Source organism: Anomalospiza imberbis, chromosome 5, assembly GCF_031753505.1.
Source record: "Anomalospiza imberbis isolate Cuckoo-Finch-1a 21T00152 chromosome 5, ASM3175350v1, whole genome shotgun sequence".
NCBI classification, from domain to species: domain Eukaryota; kingdom Metazoa; phylum Chordata; class Aves; order Passeriformes; family Viduidae; genus Anomalospiza; species Anomalospiza imberbis.
The window spans coordinates 65,282,232-65,306,406 of NC_089685.1; the positions used below are offsets into that span (position 1 = coordinate 65,282,232).

The 24,175-nt window shown below is 38.2% G+C and overlaps 1 protein-coding gene and 1 long non-coding RNA gene across 14 annotated transcripts in view; one reads left to right on the top strand and one right to left on the bottom strand.

The window, feature by feature from the left end:
* ANKS1B (ankyrin repeat and sterile alpha motif domain containing 1B) overlaps positions 1-11,694 on the top strand; it is a 401,048-nt gene extending 389,354 nt beyond the window's left edge. For 9 of the 13 annotated variants that reach the window (XM_068191651.1, XM_068191648.1, XM_068191652.1 and 6 more), the window contains 3 exons: positions 3,034-3,171; positions 8,486-8,653; positions 9,785-11,694. In XM_068191651.1, the coding sequence (XP_068047752.1) occupies positions 3,034-3,171; positions 8,486-8,653; positions 9,785-9,895 (417 nt within the window). In that variant the 3' untranslated portion in view covers positions 9,896-11,694. Of the gene's footprint in view, positions 1-3,033; positions 3,172-8,485; positions 8,654-9,616 lie in introns of all 13 variants that reach the window. The other 4 variants (XM_068191650.1, XM_068191661.1, XM_068191660.1 and 1 more) reach the window with 2 other exon arrangements.
* Positions 6,571-12,819, bottom strand: LOC137474788 (uncharacterized). Its single transcript, XR_010999484.1, has 3 exons — positions 12,505-12,819; positions 8,744-8,849; positions 6,571-8,098 (listed from the first exon to the last, which is right to left on the bottom strand). It is a non-coding gene; the product is annotated as an uncharacterized lncRNA (long non-coding RNA).
* Between the last annotated feature and the right edge of the window lie 11,356 nt (positions 12,820-24,175).

Below are 24,175 nucleotides of genomic sequence, written 5' to 3' on the forward strand. Positions count from 1 at the left end.
AAATATGCCACAGTCAAATGTTTTTTCTTAAGTGGTAGATTGCTTTCTCTCCAGTTCCAAATCTGCGCTGCCTTTCCCTTCTGTAAAAACCAGGTAATAGCCTGCAACTCTCCCAGAAGCATTGTGATCATCCTTATCCACAGTGTGCTGTTCCCAATTCCATCAAGACCCAAACAGATTAGCCCTAAGGTGAGAGCCTATCCAGACTTGTACTGCTTCCATATGAGCTTATAGTTGACAGCACTGGGCACCATTTAGCAATAAACACATAGTTTACTAGCATAAAAACAAAACTAGCTAGCAGTTCTGTGCTTGAAAACTCAGCTCTCATGGCTGTTCATCCTTTTCCTTTATGCCACCAAGCTAAGAATTTATCTTCCCAGTCATAGCAGGCAAAGTTTCAGTTGACGAAGGGGCCCTGACCTCATTCCACAACAGCTATTTCAGTGGCGCCTTGAAGCTTGGCATGACACCATTTCTTTGCAAGTGAGGCCAGAAAGAAATTACTGCTTAGGAAAAAGCAGGCTCACAGAATTTTCTCATGGCTCACAGCTCACCCTAACTTCTGGGTGATTTCTGCCAGAAGGGAGATTGGCTGGCATGAGTTAGGCAAGCAAAAGGAAGGCTGCTTAGCAAAAACCTGGTCTCTCCAAGGTATTTCCTTGGCAGAACCAGAAATGACTTTCAGCTTCCCCACTTTTTGAGAAGCACTGGAGGTTTCTCTTGCCAAACGGAAAGACAATTTTTAGAACAACTGTACAGTGTCAGTCAGTGTCTGAGGAGTGTACCCAGAGCAGGAAGCTGGTTCATAACCTTCTACTTCCTACAGAATAAGACCAGGGTCTACTGAAATGTGACGGTAGGGCACAGTAAACGCATGCACTGAAAAATGTTTACTTTTGGAAGGAGATCACAGCGGACATCCTAGAGCAGCTAGGCAAAAAACCTCAATTTCACTACCAATTTCTATCCAGAATATTTTTTTAGGGATAACTTACATTATCTGAAACAGACTTGATATGTGTATGTTTCTAGAATTCACTTGATTTAAAATTAAAACATTAAAATAATTAATGCAAATCCCTGTGTCAACCCCAAGTCACCTAGAAAAAGTTTCAGCATAGCAGAGTTCTTTTCACATATGCTGCATAAATTCAGGTGATTACATTGTGGCTCATGATTTGGCATAAATACTTCCCATATGATTTTAACATCTTCCAAGCTTGACTTCTTTCTGGTTTCTGAACTACAGTGTTGCCAACACTACATCAATGACAGAGCATTACAGGTCCATCTGTAGATACCTAAATCCCTGGTTTTTGGTATATAATTCTAATTCTCATCAAAGTCTTTATTGATAGTAAAAGTTATCAATTTGAGAACAAAGAAAATAAAATGCTTCAAGTAAAATAGGAAGCAAGCAATTGTTGAGCAGAGATTATACATGTCATTATAAATTGGCATATATTGAAACACAAGTACTGGTTTTGTCATTTTTATGAATAACGCATTAAACAGAAATAATCAAATATGTTGCAACAATTTAAGAGGATTATTTCTTTTCTTCAGTAAATTTCCTTATCTCAGTTTTTCCATAATTTGAAATTTGGTATGCTTTTTATTAAGATTTTTCCTAAGTCATGATTTCTTTAATTAGGTATGTTAATACTTCTTTTTGTTAACTTGGCGCCTACATGCAAGGAGGAAAGTTGCCACTTAGCAAATGAGAGAAGATATGGCAAAGCATCTGAAGTAATTTAGTTGCATGTATTAAAAAAAAAATTAAAAAGGACGTGGAGGAAATGAGGTAGGAAGGAAAAGAGAGGGGTGAGGGAAAACCAGATATGCTCAGAAATTGTTTTAACTTGGATAGATGCCACCGTGGCAGCAGCAAGTGGAGGCTGTGTGAGGAACTGGGACACTACAGGTGTCACCTGTTCCGTGATGCAGTAGTGATGTCATGCTGCAGCAGGATATGTCACCATGGGCTTTTGTGGAAATGCCAGAGCTACAGCCAGCAGGGCTATAATTCAAGAAATCATATAAACTAACCCCTAAGTAAATTCCTATTCAGATAATCATTCTCTTTAAACAAACCATTTGAAACATGTGTGTTGCTGAAGCAAGGCCTAATCCTAAGCCACTCTGCCGTATCTTCTTCTCTGGCTTCGTGGTTCTTTTGGCCTGAACACAGTAATTACATATCAGCAGTTTATGTAATGAGTATTCATAATTTTCTTCAAAGCTTTAAGACAGCTTTTTTTTATTCCATTGGACAGACATGCCCCACCTCTCTCCCAGTAGTGTGCTATAGCTTACATTGGCTGCTGCAGGTAGCGTGGCTCGGTGCATGGACGGTTTCATTTTCCTACATCTCTCCTACAGGATGCTGCTGTCAGTAAGTGGAGATAAGCTGCCACATCTCTCCGTAGTTGCCATTTTAGTGATCAAGATCCTTTAAATTTCTCATGGTTTCAATTATAAGGGCTGTTTGGTGGTTTTTTCTCCTGAAGAACTATAGCTAAAATTTGTCAAATAGCGTGTGCAAAAAGCTGGCTATTGAGCTTGCTGGGTTTCACCAGATCCTGTCTGTCACCAGACTGAAGCAGTGTCCCATTTTGATCTTTATACAAAAGCCCAGGAACTTCATAAGATGCTGGTCTAGTGCTTTGAAATTGTATCTATTAATACAGTTTTGAAGCGCTATACCAGCATCTTATGAAGTTGTGTCCTGTGTGCCAGGAAAGAAGTCTTTGTCAAAGGAACCTGAATAAACTGCAAAGCACAAGTGGTCTCATAGGGAAGACTCTAGAACATAATGGTTTCCTACCAGACGATTGGCAATTGGAGAGGGTCAGAATTCCAAATACCTGTGTAAGATCTCACATGGGGTATATTAAATCTCTTCTTTTCAGGATATTTCTGAAATACTTTGGTACAGTAGATAAACGCAAATGTGAATCTAAACCCCAACCTTTTACAGCTCTTTTAAATGTAATTCTTAAATTGATTGAAAATATTTTTTTTAAACAGAATATTATTGCCGAACATGAAATCCGTAACATTTCCTGTGCTGCACAAGACCCTGAAGATCTTTCTACGTTTGCATACATCACTAAAGACTTGAAGACTAATCACCACTACTGCCACGTATTCACTGCGTTTGATGTGGTCAGTTTATAGAAGATATTTCATTTAATAGTTCTTTCTATTCGTAATAGTTACTTAGTTCTGTTAAAACATTTTCAGGATATATTAATGATGATTAATGGAAGACATCATTAATTTACCCCAGGAAAAGATCGCTAGGGGATAGCAAAAGGAAATTTCTGGAGAAGAGCAAAGATTTTCTTTGATACCTCGTTTCCCACTGGAAATAAGTCATCTCTGTCACCTCAGCTGTTGACTGTAAACTTAGCAAATTGCTTTTCATACAAGTGTGGACATATAATTCTTATAACCTAAGCTATAAGCCTAAGGCTTCCAAAAGTTTGTAACAAGTATGTTTGGCCAGCCAGTCTGAAATCTCAGTACACACCAAAAGATTACCTTTATTTTGAAAGTAACAAATTAATTATTTAATTCTAATTTTCTTGTTCTGTAATTCTTGCCTATATATCTCAAAATGTTACTTCAGCAAAAGTCCTTGGAGCTCCTGTTATAGTGGTGGAATATTTGTCATTTCTTCCTATACTTACATTTTTCCGGTGGGGATGCATAAACTATTACGGTTTCAAGAAATCATGAACACGTATCAATTAATCAGTCATGCAGTTTTCAGTTAAATGTGGTGAACTAAATAGTGGCTACAGGTTTTATGACTAAGATTCATAGTCCAAAATTTTCAAGAAAACTTACAGTTTAAATTGTGCACAAGAGAAATTTAAGGTGCTATTAAAACTTCAAAATCATTCAAGAAAAATGTATAATATGTATGAATTCCTGAAACATGCTTATATTACTATAAATAAGTTAAATCAAAAGAACAGGGTACCTAAACTGCAGCTTTTTATTTGGAATTGGGGAAATAGTTAACATGCACAGCAACAGTGTGTGGGAGAATATAAATAACAAGATGTACAGGTATATTAGAGGAATTCTAGCATTTTTGTTGAGTGCTTTTGTTATTTAAATTCTCTGCTGACATTTTAGTATCCATAGGGAGTCGGAAAACTTTGAAATTGTGTTAAAAATAGACAGACAATGATCAACAAGATGCTACATTATATAGGTCTTAGTGATGTGTGAACAACTGAAATTAGACTGATTGAGTGAGGTTATTATTTCTCCTGGTCTATTTAAATTGTACTTAATGATTTTGAAGTACTGCAGCTTCATTTATAGGTTTAGTAATCAAGCAGAAATGTAGGCTCAGGTATTGCAGATGAAATTCATCTCCTTTCTTGGCAAGGAAGAAAAGTGATCCAGGAAAAATTACATTTTGCCCACTTCCTTCACCTTAGGAAGAGCATTTAATATCCCACGTACTTTAAATGGCTATTTTAAACAATGCAGAAACTTTAACTGTCTTAACTTAGTTTTCTCCTGCAACCTAATCCTCAGTTGGGTGTTACCTACTCAAATATCCTCTTTTTGTGTTGGTTTTTTTTTTTTCCACAGGAGTTAGCATTTTTGATGCAAGTACAAGCTCTATAAAAACTAGCTAGATGTTCAGAGTGCAAGCATACCGTGAATTAAATTTTCCATTTAATGCCTAATGTTCATGTTAAACTGATCATCCCATTTGCAAATAGAAACAATTCTACCTATTTGCCAGTGGATAGAAGTACAGTCATTTTAAGGAAATTGAGGTTTAAAATGGTAGAAATCCACAATAAGATGTAAGGCATTTTAAACCATATATATTTTGGTAATACAATAAATGCAGTGTTATGAAAAAATCATTCTCTCAGGTCCTTTAGTTTCTCAGGAAATGTGGGCAAGAATAATTTATTTATAGGTAGGAAAGTATTTTAGTGTAGTGACATGCAACCACAAGCATTACTGATACTATTTAGGAGTAACTGTACATACAACTTTAACTCAAAGTTAAAATTCTAAATTGTAAAAACATCAGACATTATTACAGAATATTGAAGGGGAAAAGATTTGGAGGAAGAAGAGGATTTATTGCTTAGTGTTTGAGATCCACTTCACTTTCATTCTTTTACTAAGCAGCTTTAAATCTATGAGTGAAGGATTCCCTCTGGAGAAAGAAACCATCAACACAGCTCCTATATCAGTTTCTGGTTTGGGTATTGGAGATACCCAAAGTAATTTCCATCAGATAATCCTTCATTGCCCAGTGCACCTATGAATGGAAGACAACAAAAAAGTCAGTTAAAATGTAAGGAAACAATTAGCCATTGTAATGGGTTGGCTGAGCTAAAGCTGAAGAATCCTGACTCAGACTTGGGCTGGGGCTCTGAATTGTAGCTTTGCCAGGCAAACAAGGCAATTGACCTCATTCCTTGCCTCCCAGAAATTGTTGTTTATAGGCATTGGCTTACTCACTTTCCCTCTCTGCCTTACCAGGCAAGGAGCAGCCTGGGAAGCACCACAGGCATTTCTCTCTCCTTTCTAAGGCGCTTGATGGGGTGCTGTGAGAGTCAGTGTCTCCTACAGCAGCCAGGGGCTCTACAGCATCCGTGCTGAGCATGTGTCGGAGAGGGAGACCTGTATCCTTCCTTTTGTGCCATGTGCTTTTGAACTTTGGAACTTATTTGAACTTTTTTTAGTTCAAGTAATCTCCTCATTCCATCAGAAGAATTTCCACAATGGATTTGGTGTGGTTTTCCACCCCGGTCCGGAATGGAATCCTGTTCCTACCTGTCCAACACAGCCCCTGCAAGAATCTGTACCAACTCTGGTCCTTATAGTCCTCTCTCAGTACTACAGGTGGGAAATTCCTCAAACCAAGTTTATTTACTTATGGGGTTTTTTTCAGATAACTTTTAAAGATTTTACAAGGTACTGCTTTAAAGCCCTCCTTGCCTCCATTTGCAGACTTCCCTTTGTCAAGGCTCTACCACAGTATACGATGTATGAGATTTATGTACAAGTTATGGCTCAGTTTGCATTTCAAATATTGAACAGAACAGTGAATGTGCTATTTTATTTGCTATATTTCAAATATTTATTAACCAGAGAAGCGGTTACATGTTTCTTATGGTTTTCAGGTCCCAGGCAGGCATGTTTTTTTCATTTTACAGACAGCAAAGGAAAACAGATAATAGTGGCTTTATACAAGATTCAGGACATAAACTAAATTTATGGCTCAGTATGGCAAACTTTCAGTCTGTCTCTGATCCTATCTCCCAAATTTTCAGGCTTGTCTCAGTGATCTTTTGGTGTGCCAAGCTGGGTGCTGTATTTTTTTCAGTCCTACTAGTATTGCAGCCTGCATATTCTCCAACAAGCCATTCCTACATCTTGTCCTGCTGATGTATTCCTTGGTAATATTAATAATATCCACTGCAGACTATCCCATCACGATATAGTACACTCTCTTACTGTCACGACAGCTGATTCTAAAGACATCTCTCTTTAGAATAATATTCTTATCCCACTTAAATTACACTCCATTTCAAATTATATTATTCTCTACATTTTTACAACTATGCTCTGTTGCTCTTAATTCCTTGGCCAGCATTCTGCTAAAAGGCAGAGCACTTTATAACAGGCTCTTTAGTTTTTCTTTTATTATTCCACTGGCAAACTGCAGCCTCAGTGTTTTTCAGTTCTGGACAGTTTCTCTTGAAGTTTAAGGGGAGATAATTTGGAGACTACAGCTATCAAATCAGGCAGACATTTTTATTTGGGAAGTTTTAAAATTTTGGCTGGCTTGCTGTTGTGACTGTAGTCGTAATAGCAGAGAGCAAGTCCCAGTGCAGGAGTATAATTGTTTTCTGTCTGACCTAACACAGAACAGAACTGGCACCTTTATAAGAAGCTCTTATAATGAGCAAAATACACTGAATTTAGCCTGTATTATATCAGTGTACATGACTGATAAAAAAGGAATGGAAATTCTTCAGGGAAATTAAAGTATAAGGCGTGAAATAGAATGCTTGTCCATTTAACGTTGTTTTAGTGACTGAGGGGGCTGAAAATAGTGTACTTCCAAGTGCATTGCATTGCTTTCTCACTTTCTGCAAACTTAACAGTTAGACTTGATTAGTAAAGGCATAACTCATTTAAAAAAGCATCAGAAATGGGGGAATTTTAAGGGATCACCTAGGTTCAAAGCAATGTAGAATTGCTTCCTACTATAGGCTATGGAGATTGAGGAAGGAGAGGGTAACAGCTGAATCATATCAAAGATTTATGAATTATTCCAAGGGGACTGTAGGACATCATATGGAGGAAAGCCAACAGGCTTGTCTTTGCTCTGCAGGGGTTCTAAACATTATTGCAGAGTTAGTAGCCCAGAAATAGGCTCTAGTAGGAGCCTAAAAATAGGCTCCAGTAGGAGCCCGAAGATAAATATACAAAAACAAACCCACAAACCTGAAGAAAAATTACCATAGGACTTCACTTGTCATTTAGAGTAAGGTCAAGTTTGAAACTCCCAGCTATTTTTTCATTGATGTATAACTGTACTGAAAAGATATTTATATCAATCCCTCTGATACCTCATTCATGCTTTATAAATATTTCAACAGGTTTTCTTCCCCATAGTCTTAAGAGGATTTAAAGTATTCCACCTATAACACTGAACTAGTTTTAGGCATAATAGCCTGACTTTTTGGTTATGCCCAGTAACCTACCTTCCCCTTGCTTACAGGAGTGTTGTTACACAACTGTTTGAGCTCAATTTTACTTCTGGAAAACCAAACCCATGAGAAGGTTTACCCCAGGACTTGCAGCACTCACTTGAAGTGGCTCACTGACCTGCACACACAGCTGCCTGCCACTGCATCTGTCAGTCGGAGTACACACTTCCAGCCCTGGCTCTTTGTCCCTTTGAAAGCATCACACCCAGGCTGCAGCCTATTCCGGTGCTGCTTGGTGAGCACGGAGCATCCCAAGGCATGTGCCCGGGGAAGCAGCACGTCAGGCTGCCGGCTCTGGAGGAGGACAGGTCAGCACAGGAGTTCTGAAATAGAGCGAGGCCAAATGTCACATTGCAACAGTGCAAGAGGGGCTGGATCCTGAGAACAGCAGACATGGGATAAGTTGGGAAGGTGGGAAGGTTAATGTACTTGTTCTAAAAAGAGATGACAACACACTCACCCACTCATGTTTTCATGTTTAGTAAGATGTTTTCAAGGGGTTTAGAAGTAATTACTTTCAATACAATAAATTACTTTTAGATCGTTTTTAATCAATGAGAAATTAAATGACAGATGTAAACATCACAGAGACTGAGGAACCTATTACCAGTGTGATTTTAATTATTTACATTGCAAATCACTACCCTACTTCATGTATCTGACAATAATTCAGCCTCACCTCATTTTTAACTGTTTCTGTTTTGTTCCAGAATTTAGCTTATGAAATCATTCTTACACTAGGACAAGCATTTGAGGTGGCCTATCAGCTTGCACTACAGGCACGAAAAGGGGGTCATTCTTCAACACTTCCTGAAAGCTTTGAAAACAAACCCTCTAAACCTATTCCCAAACCACGTGTTAGTATTCGGAAGTCAGTGGTAAGTAGAAGGCAGTAATGCATGCAAAAAAACCCAAAATTCATCTATACAGTTAAGAGTTTATATACTAGAAGCTGTACAAATAAAAACACCTCGAATCAGAAATGCTCCATCATGCCACCTCTGCTCATCAGCTGGCAGGGTTGTGTCATCACAGCACTGGCAGCCATTTCAAACAACTGCTTATTTCAGATTTCTCCAGATTAAGATGTTGCTTGGTTAGTCTTGTGTCTTACAGTAATTACTGAACTTTAATTAATTCAGTTTAATCAATGCATACTTCTCAAACTCTGCAGTTTCATTGACTTTCCTAATCTATTACCTAACTTGTTTGGTATACAATCATGGCATATGTATCCTAATCAAATTAAAAATCCAAATCAGTTAACAATTATCCTGTCAGACCAAGCAACTTCTTTTCTTTTCTTACCCTTATGGGTTTTTTTTTGTTTTTTTGTTTTTTTTTTTTTAATCTGGGATTCAATATACCTTTTTAGTATTAATCACAGACTCCTAAGAAACAAAGCTCATTAAAGCATACATTTGATTGCCTTAAAAGTGCCCTTCTGAAGTGCAGAGATGATAGAGAAATATTCTTTTACAGTAGAGCTTTTAAAAAAACTATGAAAACTATTATAAATTAAGTGATAACACAGGCTCGGGGTGATTTGGGAGGGAAAGGAGAAAAATGGCCGCACACTGTATCATATTCACTGACTATAACGTGAGAACTGTACTCTATGACACCTAATTATTGGGTGAGGGGAAGCGGGGGGGGAAATGTATGACTGTACACTTTGTCATCCATTGCCACAGAATCTTCCTTCATAAAACTTTAAGTAGAAACATTTCCTGATGCCATCGTCTGTCTCATTAGTGAACAGACTTCTCAGGATGAAGTGTGGCTTTAATGAACTATGATGCCCTATAGCTTGGGGGTAAACACAGCTCTGATCTCAACAGGAAGAAGAAGGCAGCCATGAGTACTTGGGAGTGTAGACACCACCATACTTGCTGCTGTACGACTTTGTCAATTCGGGATTTGCCCTGTTAGTTTAAAGAAAAACCCTCTGCTCAAGCTGCCGTGCACGGAGATGGTAACCCGTCTGTATGTTTGCATTTGTCTTAAAGCAGATAGATCCATCCGAACAAAAGACTCTTGCGAATCTACCCTGGATTGTTGAACCTGGACAAGAGGCCAAAAGAGGCATTAATACCAAGTATGAAACTACAATTTTCTGATACAAAACTGTCCCCCTGTTCCTTGTTGTGCCTTGCACGCCAAGCAGTCACAGCACAGCCTTTCCTTTATGGCAACGTTTCAATCCAGCAGAGAGGAAGACTGCACTGTATGAGTGGCCTTGTAATTAACAAAAAAGGCTGACAGTCATTTCTGGTGATGTTCTTCTTCCTGCAGCACTGACTGAAGAATGACACTATATGAAGACTTTTAAAATTACAGTCCACAAGAGGAATGAGAAACCTTATTTTTCGTGCAGTTCTCCCTTGTGACTCTGCCACAGTGCTTTCTTTGATTTCTTATTTTAAAATTCTACTTTTTAAAGAAAAAAAAACAAAATGTCTCTAATACTAATGCTGCCTATGAGTATTTGATTGGGTTTTTTATTTAAATCTTGGCAGTTTTTAATTGAAATAGAACCAGAATTAATAAATAGATTATTTGTGAAACCACTGAATTCATTAATAATTACTGTGTTGAATAAAGAATTAATTAAAGTGACAAGAAATTAGGCACCCTGATTTCTGTGTGCACTGATTTTATATGTAATCATTGATGTCCTTTGATCCTCTACAGAAATAAGAATGTCTTGCATTGTAGCAAAGGATCAGAGTTTTATGAATGGTTAGAAAAAGGTATTAATAATGCACAGAAAACATTTATTAGATATTTTTATGGAAGAGAAGTACTATAGGAAAACATATGAATATTTATGGAAGGAAGCCAGATTAATTATGAGAAATGTTGTTTATTTTAAAGTTAAGTAAATGACTGCAATTGCAGCATTATGAAAATTATAAGAGTTGTAGCATCAGTGCACTGGATGTTCTGTGTGATCAGTTGGAATGAAAGTGGAATGATCATTCTACTACACCTACATATAGTTTATGCAGTTCAACATTGCTATAGCCATGAATTCTAATAGTATTTTTTAAAAAATAATCTCAGTGGTTCTAAAAAAAGTCAAAAACACTGATTTTGCTATCAAGATTTCCGTCACAGAAAGCTTGTTTGGAAGAGTGTTGATAAAATTCTACTGCAAAACATTTTCTAAATAAAAACAGCAAGAAAAAGAAAAAAATTCCAAAGTAATAAAAATGTTTTCATGAAACAAAATAATTAAGCATTTGCTTAATATTTGGTTAAATAAGATTTACTTACTTTTTCTTTAAAGTGTTTTAATTTTTTTAATGTCTGTGGAGTATTTGTATAATACCATGATGTATATTTATGTAGAACTGAAATTATAACAGTAAAAATATCATTATAGGAGAAAAATGACATTTTAACGTATATTGTTCTTTCCAGTCAAATTGTGAATCATTTTGAAGTTCATTATAGAGATATTGATAAATTGTGTGGTTGTCTTAATGTTTTTTTAATTATTATTTCATATCCAGCTGAGGTTTTTCAGTTAGACTCATCAGTTGGTATATTCCAAAAAATGGATAATTGAACTTGGTTTAAAACTGATAATTGTATATGGTTTAGTTAAACCTAATCATAGCGCTGAGTGATGACATCCTTTTAATACAGTATTCAATTTACTTGAACAAAATAGTTCCTTGTACATATTTTTGCTTATTCACTGTTGATATGTACTTAGTCAACTGACAGTAAAAAAAAATAACACTAAAAATATGGTACCAAAAGGAAAATTGTATAGGAGAACAGTAAATAGTAGCCTCACTGCAACAAATACTTATGTAAATATGCTTGGGCTTCCAGTTATAAATTTTGTAATTTTGTCATTTATTTATATCCTATAAAAGCACACAAAATAAAAGGAAGTTGTACAGTCCCAGCTTTGTGTATCATTTTATCATTGCTAAGGGAAATCAGGTGCCTGATGCAAAGGATACTAAAATCGGTGAAAGATTCCCCCCCCTCCCATTTCACTGATTTCACTGGGCTTTGGATCTTGTACCAAGGAAATCTGGGAATTGCTGTGGAGAGGATTTTGGTTTGCAATACAGATTTTGTTTACAGATGATAAAAACATCACACTTTGAAGTCCTCAATTAACTGGTTCTTCCACGCTCTACTCAGCTGCTGACTTCCCATATTTAATCACACCCTGTAAAGATTTGTGCAGGAGTTATGTTAAAACACATTCACTGCAGGCACGTAAAGTACAAATAGGCCAGGTTTTCAGGGTATAAAACTGGGGCACCTCTTATGCAGCTGAGTGACCCCTAAAATTAAAGTATGAGACAGGAGCTGCAGCAAAACTCTCAGCACATGTAAAGGAAAGGTGTGAAACAACAGGAAGGACTGCTACCTTGCAGGAAGAATTTGATCTAAGTTCATCAAAGAGATGTCAAGCAGGTAAGGTGGCACAGGAAGCAGCAGAACTCATTTGGGAGAGATAACTGGGGCAAGAGAGACTGATGATAACTAGCAGGACTGATGAAAGATGAGACAGATGAAAAGAAAGACTGGAAGGGCAGAGAATTGAGTGTGAAGGTTTTGGGACACAGGCAGTGAACAACTGAAGCCCCCACAGCAGGCAAATTTAAACTGGAAGGAAAGATAAGAATTAACACACATCAAGGACTTCTGTATTTGCAGGAACCTGGGATTTTAGAAGGAACCATATCCGTCTACTCACCAATACTTGTGTAAGCCAGTTGGAGAGAAGTCCACGGGGTCTCCTCTAGCATGGGACAGTGGTTCAGCAGTCCTTTCTTCAGATCCAAAGGGACTTCTACAAAACTGCACTAATCCAAAGGAGTTACCACTTGATCTTTTGTCTTTTTTGGTAGAGATGACTTTTCATTTAAGTTCCTGGTATGCTGGAAGTACATAGGCAGTAAGGGGATAATGGTCAGTCTTAAGAATGAAGGTAGGGAGAAACCAGAGACCTCTGTAAGTTCAGAAAGTCAGGAAAATTGCTGTTCCTGACCTGTCTCTGCTTCCCTAGAGGTCAAGGAGGGCATGTGAAAAAAGCTGGAGCATTTGGAGGCTGGAAAACCAAGAGTTAATTCCAATTACTTACTTAGAGTGGGAAGGCAGAGAATAGGCAAAAGAGAGCTGATACAGAAGCAGATTGCATTTGGCATGAGAAGGTAAGCAAATTGAAATCCAAATGAGATGTGGGTGACAAAGGGTTTTGAGAATTATGTGAGTAGTGAGGTCTCTAATATGCTGTTGTGAGTGGGTGTTTTAGGTTGCTCAAAGAATCACTGGCAAAGGTATCGGCCAAAGCAGGTTTATTAAAAAAGTGAAAGCAGGATGAAGTTCATTGGTGAACTACATAGTTGAAGCACACAGAGAAAAATTGGACTAAAACTTAAAATCAATCAAACTAAAATCAGTCTAACATTATCTGTGTGGAGGTTGGGGATGGGAAAAGGTTAAGGTTGGAAAAGTGTAAGGATAAAGGGGAATGAGGGGGACCCTCCTGTTGAGTCACAAAGTTCAGAGTAGATGGTTTTGCCGGACTTGATGAATGGCTTAGGCCTCAAGTTTTTAACAGCACTTCATTGACAGCCTAATTTAAACACATTAAGAAAAGATTCTTTAGAATTTACAATGAGCACAACAGTAACACACAGGCCTACCTTACGTAGGAATCCAATGTACTTGCGAATTACAGAGATCAACACTCACAGTGCACGTGTGTCCTGGTTTTGGCTAGGACAGTTCATTCTCTCACCGTTACTGAGAGGGACAGAGCCTAGAGGTGTGTGGGTGTGGCTGGGTTGCTCTTCTAAACCATCCAGGTCATTGTGGGGGAACAGGGTTCCAGGTGGAAGAAAAGGTGAGGATGCAGCAGAAATTGCACCATTTTGTTCCATTTTCTGGAGGAGCAAAGTGATGACCACTCCTGGGGTGGTGCAGACGTGGAGCAGGGCAGTCAGTGCAGGCAGGGCAGTCAGTGCCGTGCAGAGAATCTGGCTTGGAAGGTTTGAACATCCTTGTTTCTCATTGTCTTGGGCTTGGGGAAGGAGGACACCAGTTGTAGGAGCGTCCGCCACATTGTCTTTTGTCTCGGGAAGAGCCGTGTAGCTGCTGAGGCTGTGGTAACATCCACCAGGTTTGTCTTCGTCTTGGTGATCATGCAAGAGCTGGGTGGGGGTGGTGAGCACCTTTTTGTATGTAAATCAACTCTTTTCCACACTGTTGTTATGAGTTTGCTGTTACTGTTTGGTTTTATTCTGTCATTGCTTTTTCTTTAGTAAATTGTTATCTCAACCCATAATCTCTGCCTTTTTGTCCCTTTCTCACTAGAGGGGATTGGGGAGAATGGAAGCAGCTGTTTGGTTTTAAACCACAATGATTTGCAATACTGTATTCACACTTGGCAGGCACACACTAAAGGACTGTGGACACACACCTGTGAAAAATTCCCGTCAGGATCAGTGAAGTACTCATGTTGGATGCCTTTGCATCATTTTGAAGGATGAAGGGTTGAGCCTCGAGGAGTGGGGGTATCAGCTCAGGCTCCATTGTTAGCTTTTAGCAGTGGTCCTGCAAAAAGAGTGAACTTGAGAATTTTCTCAGTCAGAGGAGTGTCCTGCTTCGAGTGAATTGCTGGCTGCAGCCCTCTGTGGTCCAGGAGAGCTCAGAGGGTCTCACTTAGAAACGCTCTTTACAGGGTTGCAAGGGTGTTTTCTTTTGTCACAGCAATTTTCCATCTTGGCCATAATTCAGGTCAGTAACTTTCTGTATAAGTTCAATCATAAAAGCGGTGTTACACTTGCATTCTTAGGCAGGCAAGAAAAATAGCTTTCCAAGACTATTCGCTAAAAAGCAGGAGCTCATTAGCCAAAATAAGTTCCTGGGAGCACACAGTGTTTCTGATAAGCTCAAGGAGCTTAGCTGAGCTGTCATTCATCAAGGCTAAGGCCTAACAAGCATTTCTGAAATCATAGTGTGGCCCAGTGTGAGAGGGGGATGCACCACCACATATGCACAGTAAAAAAGCTGCTGCTGGGACAAGGCTTAAAACTGCACAAAGTCCTGACAAACAACAGGGAACTTCTGTGTTTATGGAGAGAGAGGGTTTCCTAAAGCAGATGTTGATGTTGTGTTTGAGACTGGATGCAGTGACTCCTCCAAACTGACCTGGTGTTTATTAAAAGCGAGAAGAGCCACTGCTCACTGCTGGCAGGAAGAAACACTCAGCATCTCGGGTTCTGGTATTCTGCCAGGAAGTTTGTGAGAGGCTGCTTCACCTGCAGAGCCACAGGGTACGCATGCCTTACAGTTTAAAGTCAACATCTCAGTATCAAAAAGTGCTATGGCCATAAAATGGTAACCATTGGCAAGGGAATCATCAGGTTGTGAAGATTTTTGTCTGTCCTTTGGAAAAGAAGCAGCAATGCTAGACAACTAATGCACATACAACTGTGAAATAGTTCATCTCCCATGCTAGATTATAACAGGCAGTTTGTGCCACACACAGGACTCTAATTTTGCACTCGATTTCTTTCAATATGTGCTGTTCAGCTGGCCTGCTTCACACTTCACTGGAAGATAGTGTCTAAGATGTCAACAAGACAATCATCTAGAAAGAGTAACTTCAACTCTCTCCAAAGTACCAGCCCAAAGAAAATTGACTGTGTGAAGGAACTGCGTGGCAGTGACAAGCACATAGGTGAGAGATATGGCATAGGGATTAGAGACAATATTTAGATGTGGGCACTTATCTAAGAAGAGGAATATTTGTTATCTCACGTTAAAAGACCATCTAAAGAGAGTGGGAGAAAAAAGGATTATTAACTGGCTGGAAATCCTGGCAGGATTTTCAGCCCACTGGAAAGCACAGGGGGATAGTTCTTAGGCTTCTGCTGAAAAGCTCTGCAATTGTTCAGTGATCTTGGGCTTCTTCAGGTGAAACAACATTGCTAAATCAGCAAACTGACTCAACTGCTATCAGGTCACACTGATTCTGGTTAACCATATGCTGGTTCTAGTTAACTTTCACACTTGATAACCTGAGCTAGACAGAGGCTGGTCACAAGTGAAACACTGCATGTAGATTTTGTCAAACTGGCGACTGATTTTGTTCCTACTGACTAGACAGTCACACTCATCCTCATTACAAGCCTGAGTGCAACCAGCCCAAACACCGCTGTCCTGCTGAAGAAGCAGAAGAGGGAAAGCAGAGAAATGGCTTATGGTCCTTGCCTTTCAGGAAGGCTGTGTTCCAAATGCATGAATGGGAAACAGCATCTCCAGCTGGCTCCTGCTCTTGTAAAGACCACAAGCAAATTCCTCTTCAATCCTACGTAACCTTTACAGAGTGCCACATCTTTCTTCTTTCTGTGGAAGTCAGGTATCTATATATATTCAAGAATGTGGGTCTGGGTAAAGTGGTGACAACTAGTCAGACAACAATGCCATCCATACCATCAGTATGTAAATGGAACCATATTCTCTCCATTTCTCTCTCCTGTTTTCTTTTGCCACTGAGCTTGGATAGGAAAACTGGTTTTTCCATCAATCATAAAAACTAAATTCAAAACACATTACAACAACATAAGGAAAGATGAAGCTTACTGGAAATATTCAAGAACTGCAGCCTGGATGCAGGCCTGTGTCACATGCTCTAGGATGACCCTGCTTGAGCAGGGAGGTTGATCCCACTGTGGTCCCTACCAACCTTACCCATACATGGGTAAGGAATGAATAGCTGATTCATACAGCTTCTATGTGAGATGAAGAAGTCAGTCACAGGTGTAACTCCATAAGGTCACTTGATTGTAAGATATGTGCCTTTTTGTCTTTTTAAACATGGCATTTCTTATTTTCAAGTCATTAGCACTGCTCGAATTCTTCACACCCTTATATAAAGCTTAATCCATTCTAATATTAAGTCCTTAGGGAAAAAAAAAATAAAAGGAAAAGAAAAATTCATGCTTAGTGTTAAGGATAGGCCAGTGCTTGAGAGACTGTGTTCAAAATTAGTTATCATCTTTTCTAAGCATATAAAAGAAAATTAGAAAGCCAGTGAGACAAAGGAAATGGAAATATGTTCCAGTACAGAGAATACCCAATGAGCATTAACTTTATCCTATAGTGACACCATGAGGAAAAAGAGAAATAGACCACACTAATTTAAAAACTGCATTGGATGCAGTGCAGTCTTCATTCTTCCACTTGTGATTATTGGAAAGTGATAATTGTGAGGCTACTGAATGTCAGGCTTGGGCATGTTCTAAGGAAAACTATCCTAATGTATATAGTTGAGGTTAGCACTACTTTCTTGAGTTAATGTTGCAAAGACTCATATTCTTTTCTTCACTTTACCTCCCAGACAGTGTGTAAGTCTATAAAAGTATCAGTGATGGATTAAGTGAACGATTCTGCATTGAAATTGAGTCAATCTACTGAAACATACAAGTGTCTGGGAATGCTGTGCATAAGTGGAAGTTAATATAAAAAGATATTAGATCATTCACCATGGCCATCTCTCTGTCACAGCCATTACATTTAACTCAGTTATACTTACATAAAACTTAAAGAGTTAACTAAACTAAGTTCCTCAAAAATCTGGAAAATTCAACTGATTGTTACAAGTACTTAGGAAAAGAGACTATTAAGGTGCCAACATTATCCCCAGCCTCTGATGTGGTAGGAAAGCCCTTTAGAGAGATGTACCTAAGTAATTGCAGCTGATGATACATACAGCCTGCTCCATAGACAAAGAAAAAGATGGGGGGAAATATTCCTGTCAATCTGACTCCAGGGATATCTGTTTCCTAGCCAGAAGTCTAGCCCTGGCATGATGCAATCTGCAAGGAAACCAAAATATGAGTATCTATTGCACCTGAATGTACAGATCACTTGTGTTCAATACTGCACATCCTACAGCCAATCTCATAGGAAGGTGAAAATATTTAAAGATCAAATTACACAGTACAAGAATGAAATTCTTCCTGATTTGTAGATGACCAACAAGACCTCTGAAATCTCATTTTTCATTGCAGTCCCTTCTCTAGAGCAGACTTTTGCAGGCCTGAGGCAAGAAACATTATCAGAGGGTCTCTGAAGTTCCTTTCTGTACCTATTTTTAGGTGAGACATGTAAAGCAAGGAAATAAATATCTCAGCTTTATAATAATCCATAACATTTGAAGCACACAGAACACCTGGAAGCATTTAAGCAGAAACAGAATGTTTACCTGAGATGTTTGTTTAGACTCCATTTTGCATAGAGATGTAGGAATTAACAGCTAATTCCTTTTTGTATATGATTTTACAAGTTTGTTTTAGATCAAAATATGGTGATAATCAAATTCCTTTAAAAAATCCAAAGTTAATGTATTGACAATGACACATTAAGAACAAAAAAAAAAAAAATCATAAGTGAAACAATTAGAAATCTGTCCGTAACATTTGCAAAAACCAGTCTCTCAAAAAAGCCACAGCAGTCAGTAATGCCTAGGAAAATCCTGTGGTGCTCAGAGTAGACTACTTTTCCATTTAACCTCAAATCTGTCATTCAACTGTTTTCCTCAGGAGTGACTTCAAGTCTGTAGTTGCCTTGGTCACCTCTTTAAAAACACCAGAACTGCAACAATTCACAACTTTTTGTAATTTCTCATTTTTCTTAAAGTGTGATGAATTTTACCAGGTGTGATTCAAAGGACTCTTCATCTTATCTATTGCAGACAAATGGCTATTTGTCATTTAGACTTGGTGATTCAAAACTCTTTAATTTGAACAAATGCAACTTTGCTATCTGTTCTGTTAAGATTATCAATTTCTAATGCCATATTTCCAACATCGTATTTCAAAACTGTTTTACTCTGATTAATGGAATAAGCTTCTTTTTGTTAATTACACAGTTTTAATATTAATCCTCCATTTGCTTCTCTTATTGGTATTTCACTCCTTGCTTTAAAAACCCTTATCAGCTGTTCTTATACTTTGTAATTTGCATTCTAAAATATTACAAGCATCATCTCTTAATATATTTGTCTGTGTTGCACCACAGCTTCTACACCTTTGTGAAAGGGATGTCATGTAAGATAACGTCTCATGCAGCGGGTTTGGTGGTTTTTCACATCTGTGGAACTGTGACTTCTTGGCCCTCTTTCAAAGCTATACAGCTTTTACACATCCTACATTACATCTGTGCTCCCAACCATGTCAAAATTTATTTGCTGGAATGATTCCAAATCTGTAACTCCCTGATCAACGTGATACCATTATACAAGGAATATGCAAGCAGAGTACAATCAATAACACCTGGAAAATCCATAATTTTTTACACATTGACATCGGTTTCATAATAAAGATTTCATAAAGGTTTGTTTTTCAAGAACGTCTCTGCTGATCCAAAGCCAAATGTGTGGCTGTTTTTCATCTCGCCGTAGTTGATTTAACTTGTAAAAGGAGACTTAACTTCCTTTCTATAGTTCCTCTCAATTACATAAACATTTCTGTGAGCCAGTCAGTAAGAGTTTGTGACAGATTTAGAGCTGCTTGGTGATAATTTATGAGTACTTCATGTTGGCCTGATTACTGAAATGTTTGCTATATGGCTTCATTTGTTTAGTGTAACCAGAATTTGTCAGGAAAAAAAACTCTGAAAGGGAAGGATGGATTAAGGTACCCAGTTTTCAAACTCTACTCAGTCCTTAAGGAAATGCCAGAATTATTTGAACATCCTGTTCAACACAGCCTCTAAAATCAGCTTAGAGATGGAAAAAGCAAAGTCCAGGAATCTGCAAGAGCAAACCTTGTATTTCAAATGGTATGTGAAAAGCGCTTCGCTGCTAAAAAAAGCGCTGCTTCTGCCAGTCACCACAGAAACACCACCACTAGAGTTACACTTTGAATGTGCCACTGCTGCTGGATTATCTATGCTACTGATCTCTGACAGTAGCTCAAGTCTTGTCTTCACTTCCTTTGGGGAAGAATTTTTGCAGTCCTCCCCTTGGACTAAGTCCTTGGGTTACAGTTCCTAACTCAGCTGTTCTCACTTTGACATTCTGACTGGGTTTATGAACATTCCTCTTTTTCCCTTCAAGGAATCTCAGCAGCAATGAACAGTCCATTTAGAAATTTAAAAAAAATCTAATTTTCAATAGAAAAAACCATTTTGTTGGAACTCAAGTGTAGCTAAAAACACATTCTAAACAGAAGACACTCAAGTTCCAAGCCCCTTGCTTCCTATCATATGCATTAATTCCAATTGAGACATCCAAAGTATGATATACTCTATCTCCCAAAGGCAAAGTTAAGGCCTCTTGTATTTGCTGCTAGCTGCTCAAAGTATTCACTGTGATCAAATTCTCATTTTCCCAATGAGAAACAAAACAAACACATTGGCAGATACATAACAATCCTAAAGTAATGTCTAACCCATCACAGAACTCAAATAAAGAGCAAAATAAATAAAGCAAAATGGATGGACAAATTGCATGAGCTGGAAGCACTGTTGTTTAATTTTTGAACAGGAGGAGATGTAATTTGTATGCAAAATAAAAATAAATATATAAAGGATCATCGTTTTCAAAGAACGTGATCTTAATTTCCTAAATTTGTATTTTAGCAAAAAAATAGCTATATGATATATAACACATAAATGTAACAGGTGGTTAAAACCACTCTTTTTTTCTGCTATTACCTGCTGAAGAAACCAGAGAGAGATCCAGAACACAAACTGAGAAAATGCTCCATTCCACAGAGTCACTCTGTGATTAAAAAAAAGTGAAATCCAACTTTGCTGCAGTGAGTCTTCCCCTAACACTACCAGTACTAGAACCCTGAACAGTGGAACCCTTCATTGAAGGAAGGTTGACATAAGTAATTAAGGACTAAAAATGAGATGCAAGGAGTAGTACAGGAACTTGAGAAACTGCAACGTGTAAAGAGCTCACAGCAAGGAGAAGCCTAAGAGGAAAAGTAGATTATAGCTCAAGGAATAGACTTCATTTTCCATGGCCACCAAAAGTTTAACCCTTTCAACAAAGATATTTCTGGGAAAAGGAGATAAAATAGTCAAATTGGTAGACTTATCACTTATTGCCACCTTCTGTGTTTAATATATTTTTAACCAAATTTAAATGATCAAGACATGCTAAGAAGAAAATTCCAGGTCACATGAAGTTCAGCTGAATTGTACCTATCTCTGGCAGGTATACACTGATACAATTTCATAGTGAAAAACAATTCTTCCACAAGTTCAGCTTGGCCCCTCAACCATTTCTTTGAATGAATGGGTACCTGTAAGATCTTCCTCAAACCCAGTGCTCCATACTATAAAAAAACCAGCTGCCGTCTCAAAACAAAAATTTAATACCAGAATCCTTGGTTCTGTAGAAATATTTTTTTAAAAACTAGTATCTCCTCTATAACTTTTGAAGTAGAAAAACTACAACTCTTTGGCTTTGATAAATTGAGAGTGCAACATCCGCAAGAGAGTAAAACATCTCTTTAAATATTTTGAAAATTCCGACACATTCAGGTGACCTTTTTTCATGCTATTGTTAAACATATACTCAAATAGAGGTAAAATTTAAGCAACATTTCTTCTGTTCAAACTCTTTGAAACTGTTTCTCTTCCTATTTTCTAGTTCTGAAATTTAAGGCACATATTGGTAAGACCACACATTCTCTCCAGCATCTCAGCTGGAAATATAAACCTATATTGCTATCCTGTACTGAATTCAAATAAATTTCACAGCACTTTTTAAGAAATTGTGCAAATACCCTAAAAATCAGGAGCTACCAGCTTCCTTAAGTATATCTTACCTTATTGTGTAGATGCTGAGTGCTCAACCATCAAGACATGATTATTGGCTTCAGGCTGGATTTTTTAGATGAAAATGTTTGATCTGCATTTAGAGACAAATTTCCATTGGCCTATGTTTATGTCTGTGCATTCATCTATTCTCTACCAAAAAGGCTCTAAGCATTTCCAAGTCTCAAATTAAAAATATGCTATTCCTCTCAGGTATTATTTCAGGGCTATTAAACCAGAAGTATATTTTCCGGCTTTCCTTTATCTTTTTTTCCCTGCACTACTCCTGCCAAGGGGCTTATAAACAACAGCCAATACGGATCACAATATTAAATTAAAGGAGAAATTTAAGTGGTTATAACTGGGAAGCACAAAATAAATGCTTTTATTGTTACTCTGGGACTGGAAAACTTGCTCTCAAAATGTGTCGAGACTGAGATTTCTTATCACTGAAGTAAGAGTTTGAGGCAACAAAGTCTTATCAACCCAAAGACTGACGCTAATGAGGAAGAGGAATATGAACAGTTATTACTATCTTTGGAGGATATGGCAGGCGAATATTATTTTTAGAAATAAAACACTGCTATCATGTGCTAGAAAGTACTATAGAAATTATATTTTCTATACAGTTACAGAGAAGAACTAGAAGAGTCTAATGCTTTAGAAAAGTAAAATAAAAGGTATTTTAAAGATGAAGCATACTTCATGTGCATTTATGCATTAGAAATAACACATGCTTTACCTAAGGAGTATCATGTTTACTTTTGAAGAGTTTGAATGTGTAAATTTTTATTTGGATCATTTTGAGTTCTTTTAAACATCATGATTTTCAAAACTCATCTGAGGTCATACATTATTAGAGAAACTAAACAAAGCTAAAAATAAAATACAAATAAATTGAAGGAAGCTAACACAGTAAGAAATTAAAAATACCACCTAAACACATGGAATGTAATTGCAGCATCATAAGTAGCACTCAGAGGATGCCTCTTGAGTACAGAACGAGAATCCTCTCTAGCCTGAAGGACATGAATCTAACCATTCTCAGAGCACTTCTCCTACGTACAACATATGGTTTGTTAAATGGAAACAAGCACAGGAAGCTAATTTGTTCTGTAAACAGTCAGGCCCCAAGAGGAAACTGCCTGTTGAAACACTTATAAGATACTTTAGCTTTCTCATCCTCCTGAACAGACACACACAGGCAGCTTAAATAGTTCTAGTCCAATTATCACCCAGTTGTGCTATATCCCTCAAGTGCAACTGTAGGAGATGATATAGGAAGTGATGAAGCTGTCAATGACATGTGCAGACTGAAACTCTGACTCCTTTGTACTCTTTTAGTTTGTACCCTAACAGTGTCAGCCTAGGCCTCTATTAAATCTAATTGCAAGGTTTCTCATAAAAACACCTCCTAGAAGAAAGCTGTGCAGTGAATTAATCTGGAAGAAAAGCCTCTTAAAAACCAGAATCTGTGCTCCAAACCCACTGGCCCCCACCTCCCAAAAAAAAAAAAGCTCACATCAACACCATCATAGACACAGATAGCAGCACACCCCACAGAAATTTTGGAAGTGCTGAAAACCACAATCAATCTACTGTCAATCTACTGCAGAGTTCCAGCCACGAATAAGCCTGGTCTCAGGCTTAACATCTTACCGCATATTGGCAGAGCCAGTAACTGTGCCCCAATCCTAGCTTGAAAGAACAAAGTGAAATTGAGCACAGAAAAAGAAAAAAAAATATCATACTGGAAGTGTTCGGAGTGTCTGACACCCTCCCTATCCTCCAAACAGTAAAGGTCATTTGGCTTCTGCTTTTCTTGGCATCGCAACAGAAATGAGGAGTCCCAGGTCCTCAGAGCTCTTGGGCATCATCAGCACCATCTGTGAACCTACATAAATTTGTGCCTCCATAGTAGACACAAGGAGGAGGAAAGCACAAGGTGGACAAAATACACCTGAGAGCTCAGGTGTTCTACCAGAGAGAAATACAGCCCCAAGGCTGCCTTTTCCACTGCTGGGCATTGCCATGGTGTCTGCACTTGCTATGAAGGAGAAAGGGCAACTAAAGAGCTCAAAAGGAGGCTGTGTTCTACTAGCAATTGCAAAACCATACCTGAATTCTCTGTGATCTGCTGCCATTCGGGATTTAGCACCTCCTTGAAGATGAGGGCAAGCAGCCTCCCTGTGATGGATGTTCTGTTCCAGGAGGGCAGAGGAAAGCACCCAAGTCAGAGTCTCTCAGCCTGGCTTTCCCCAGAAACCTGCAAGGACATCAGCTTCTGTGAAACACCTCAGGAGAACAGTGATAAGGACAGACTGTGTTGTGGCTAGATACAACCTGGGGAACTGAGCCCCATACAGAGGCTTCACTGAATTTAAAAATTGTAAAAACCCCCTCAAAGCAGTGATTTGCACAGCATTATGTAATGGGAAGCTTAACTGTGTAATTTTCTAAAGGAGGCAAAATAATTTTGGTGTGGGGTATAGTCCTCTACTGGCAACAAGTTACCAGTTCCTGTTCTATCCACCACCCCAACCCATTCCAGCACTACAAGAGATCTATTTGGAAAAACCTCA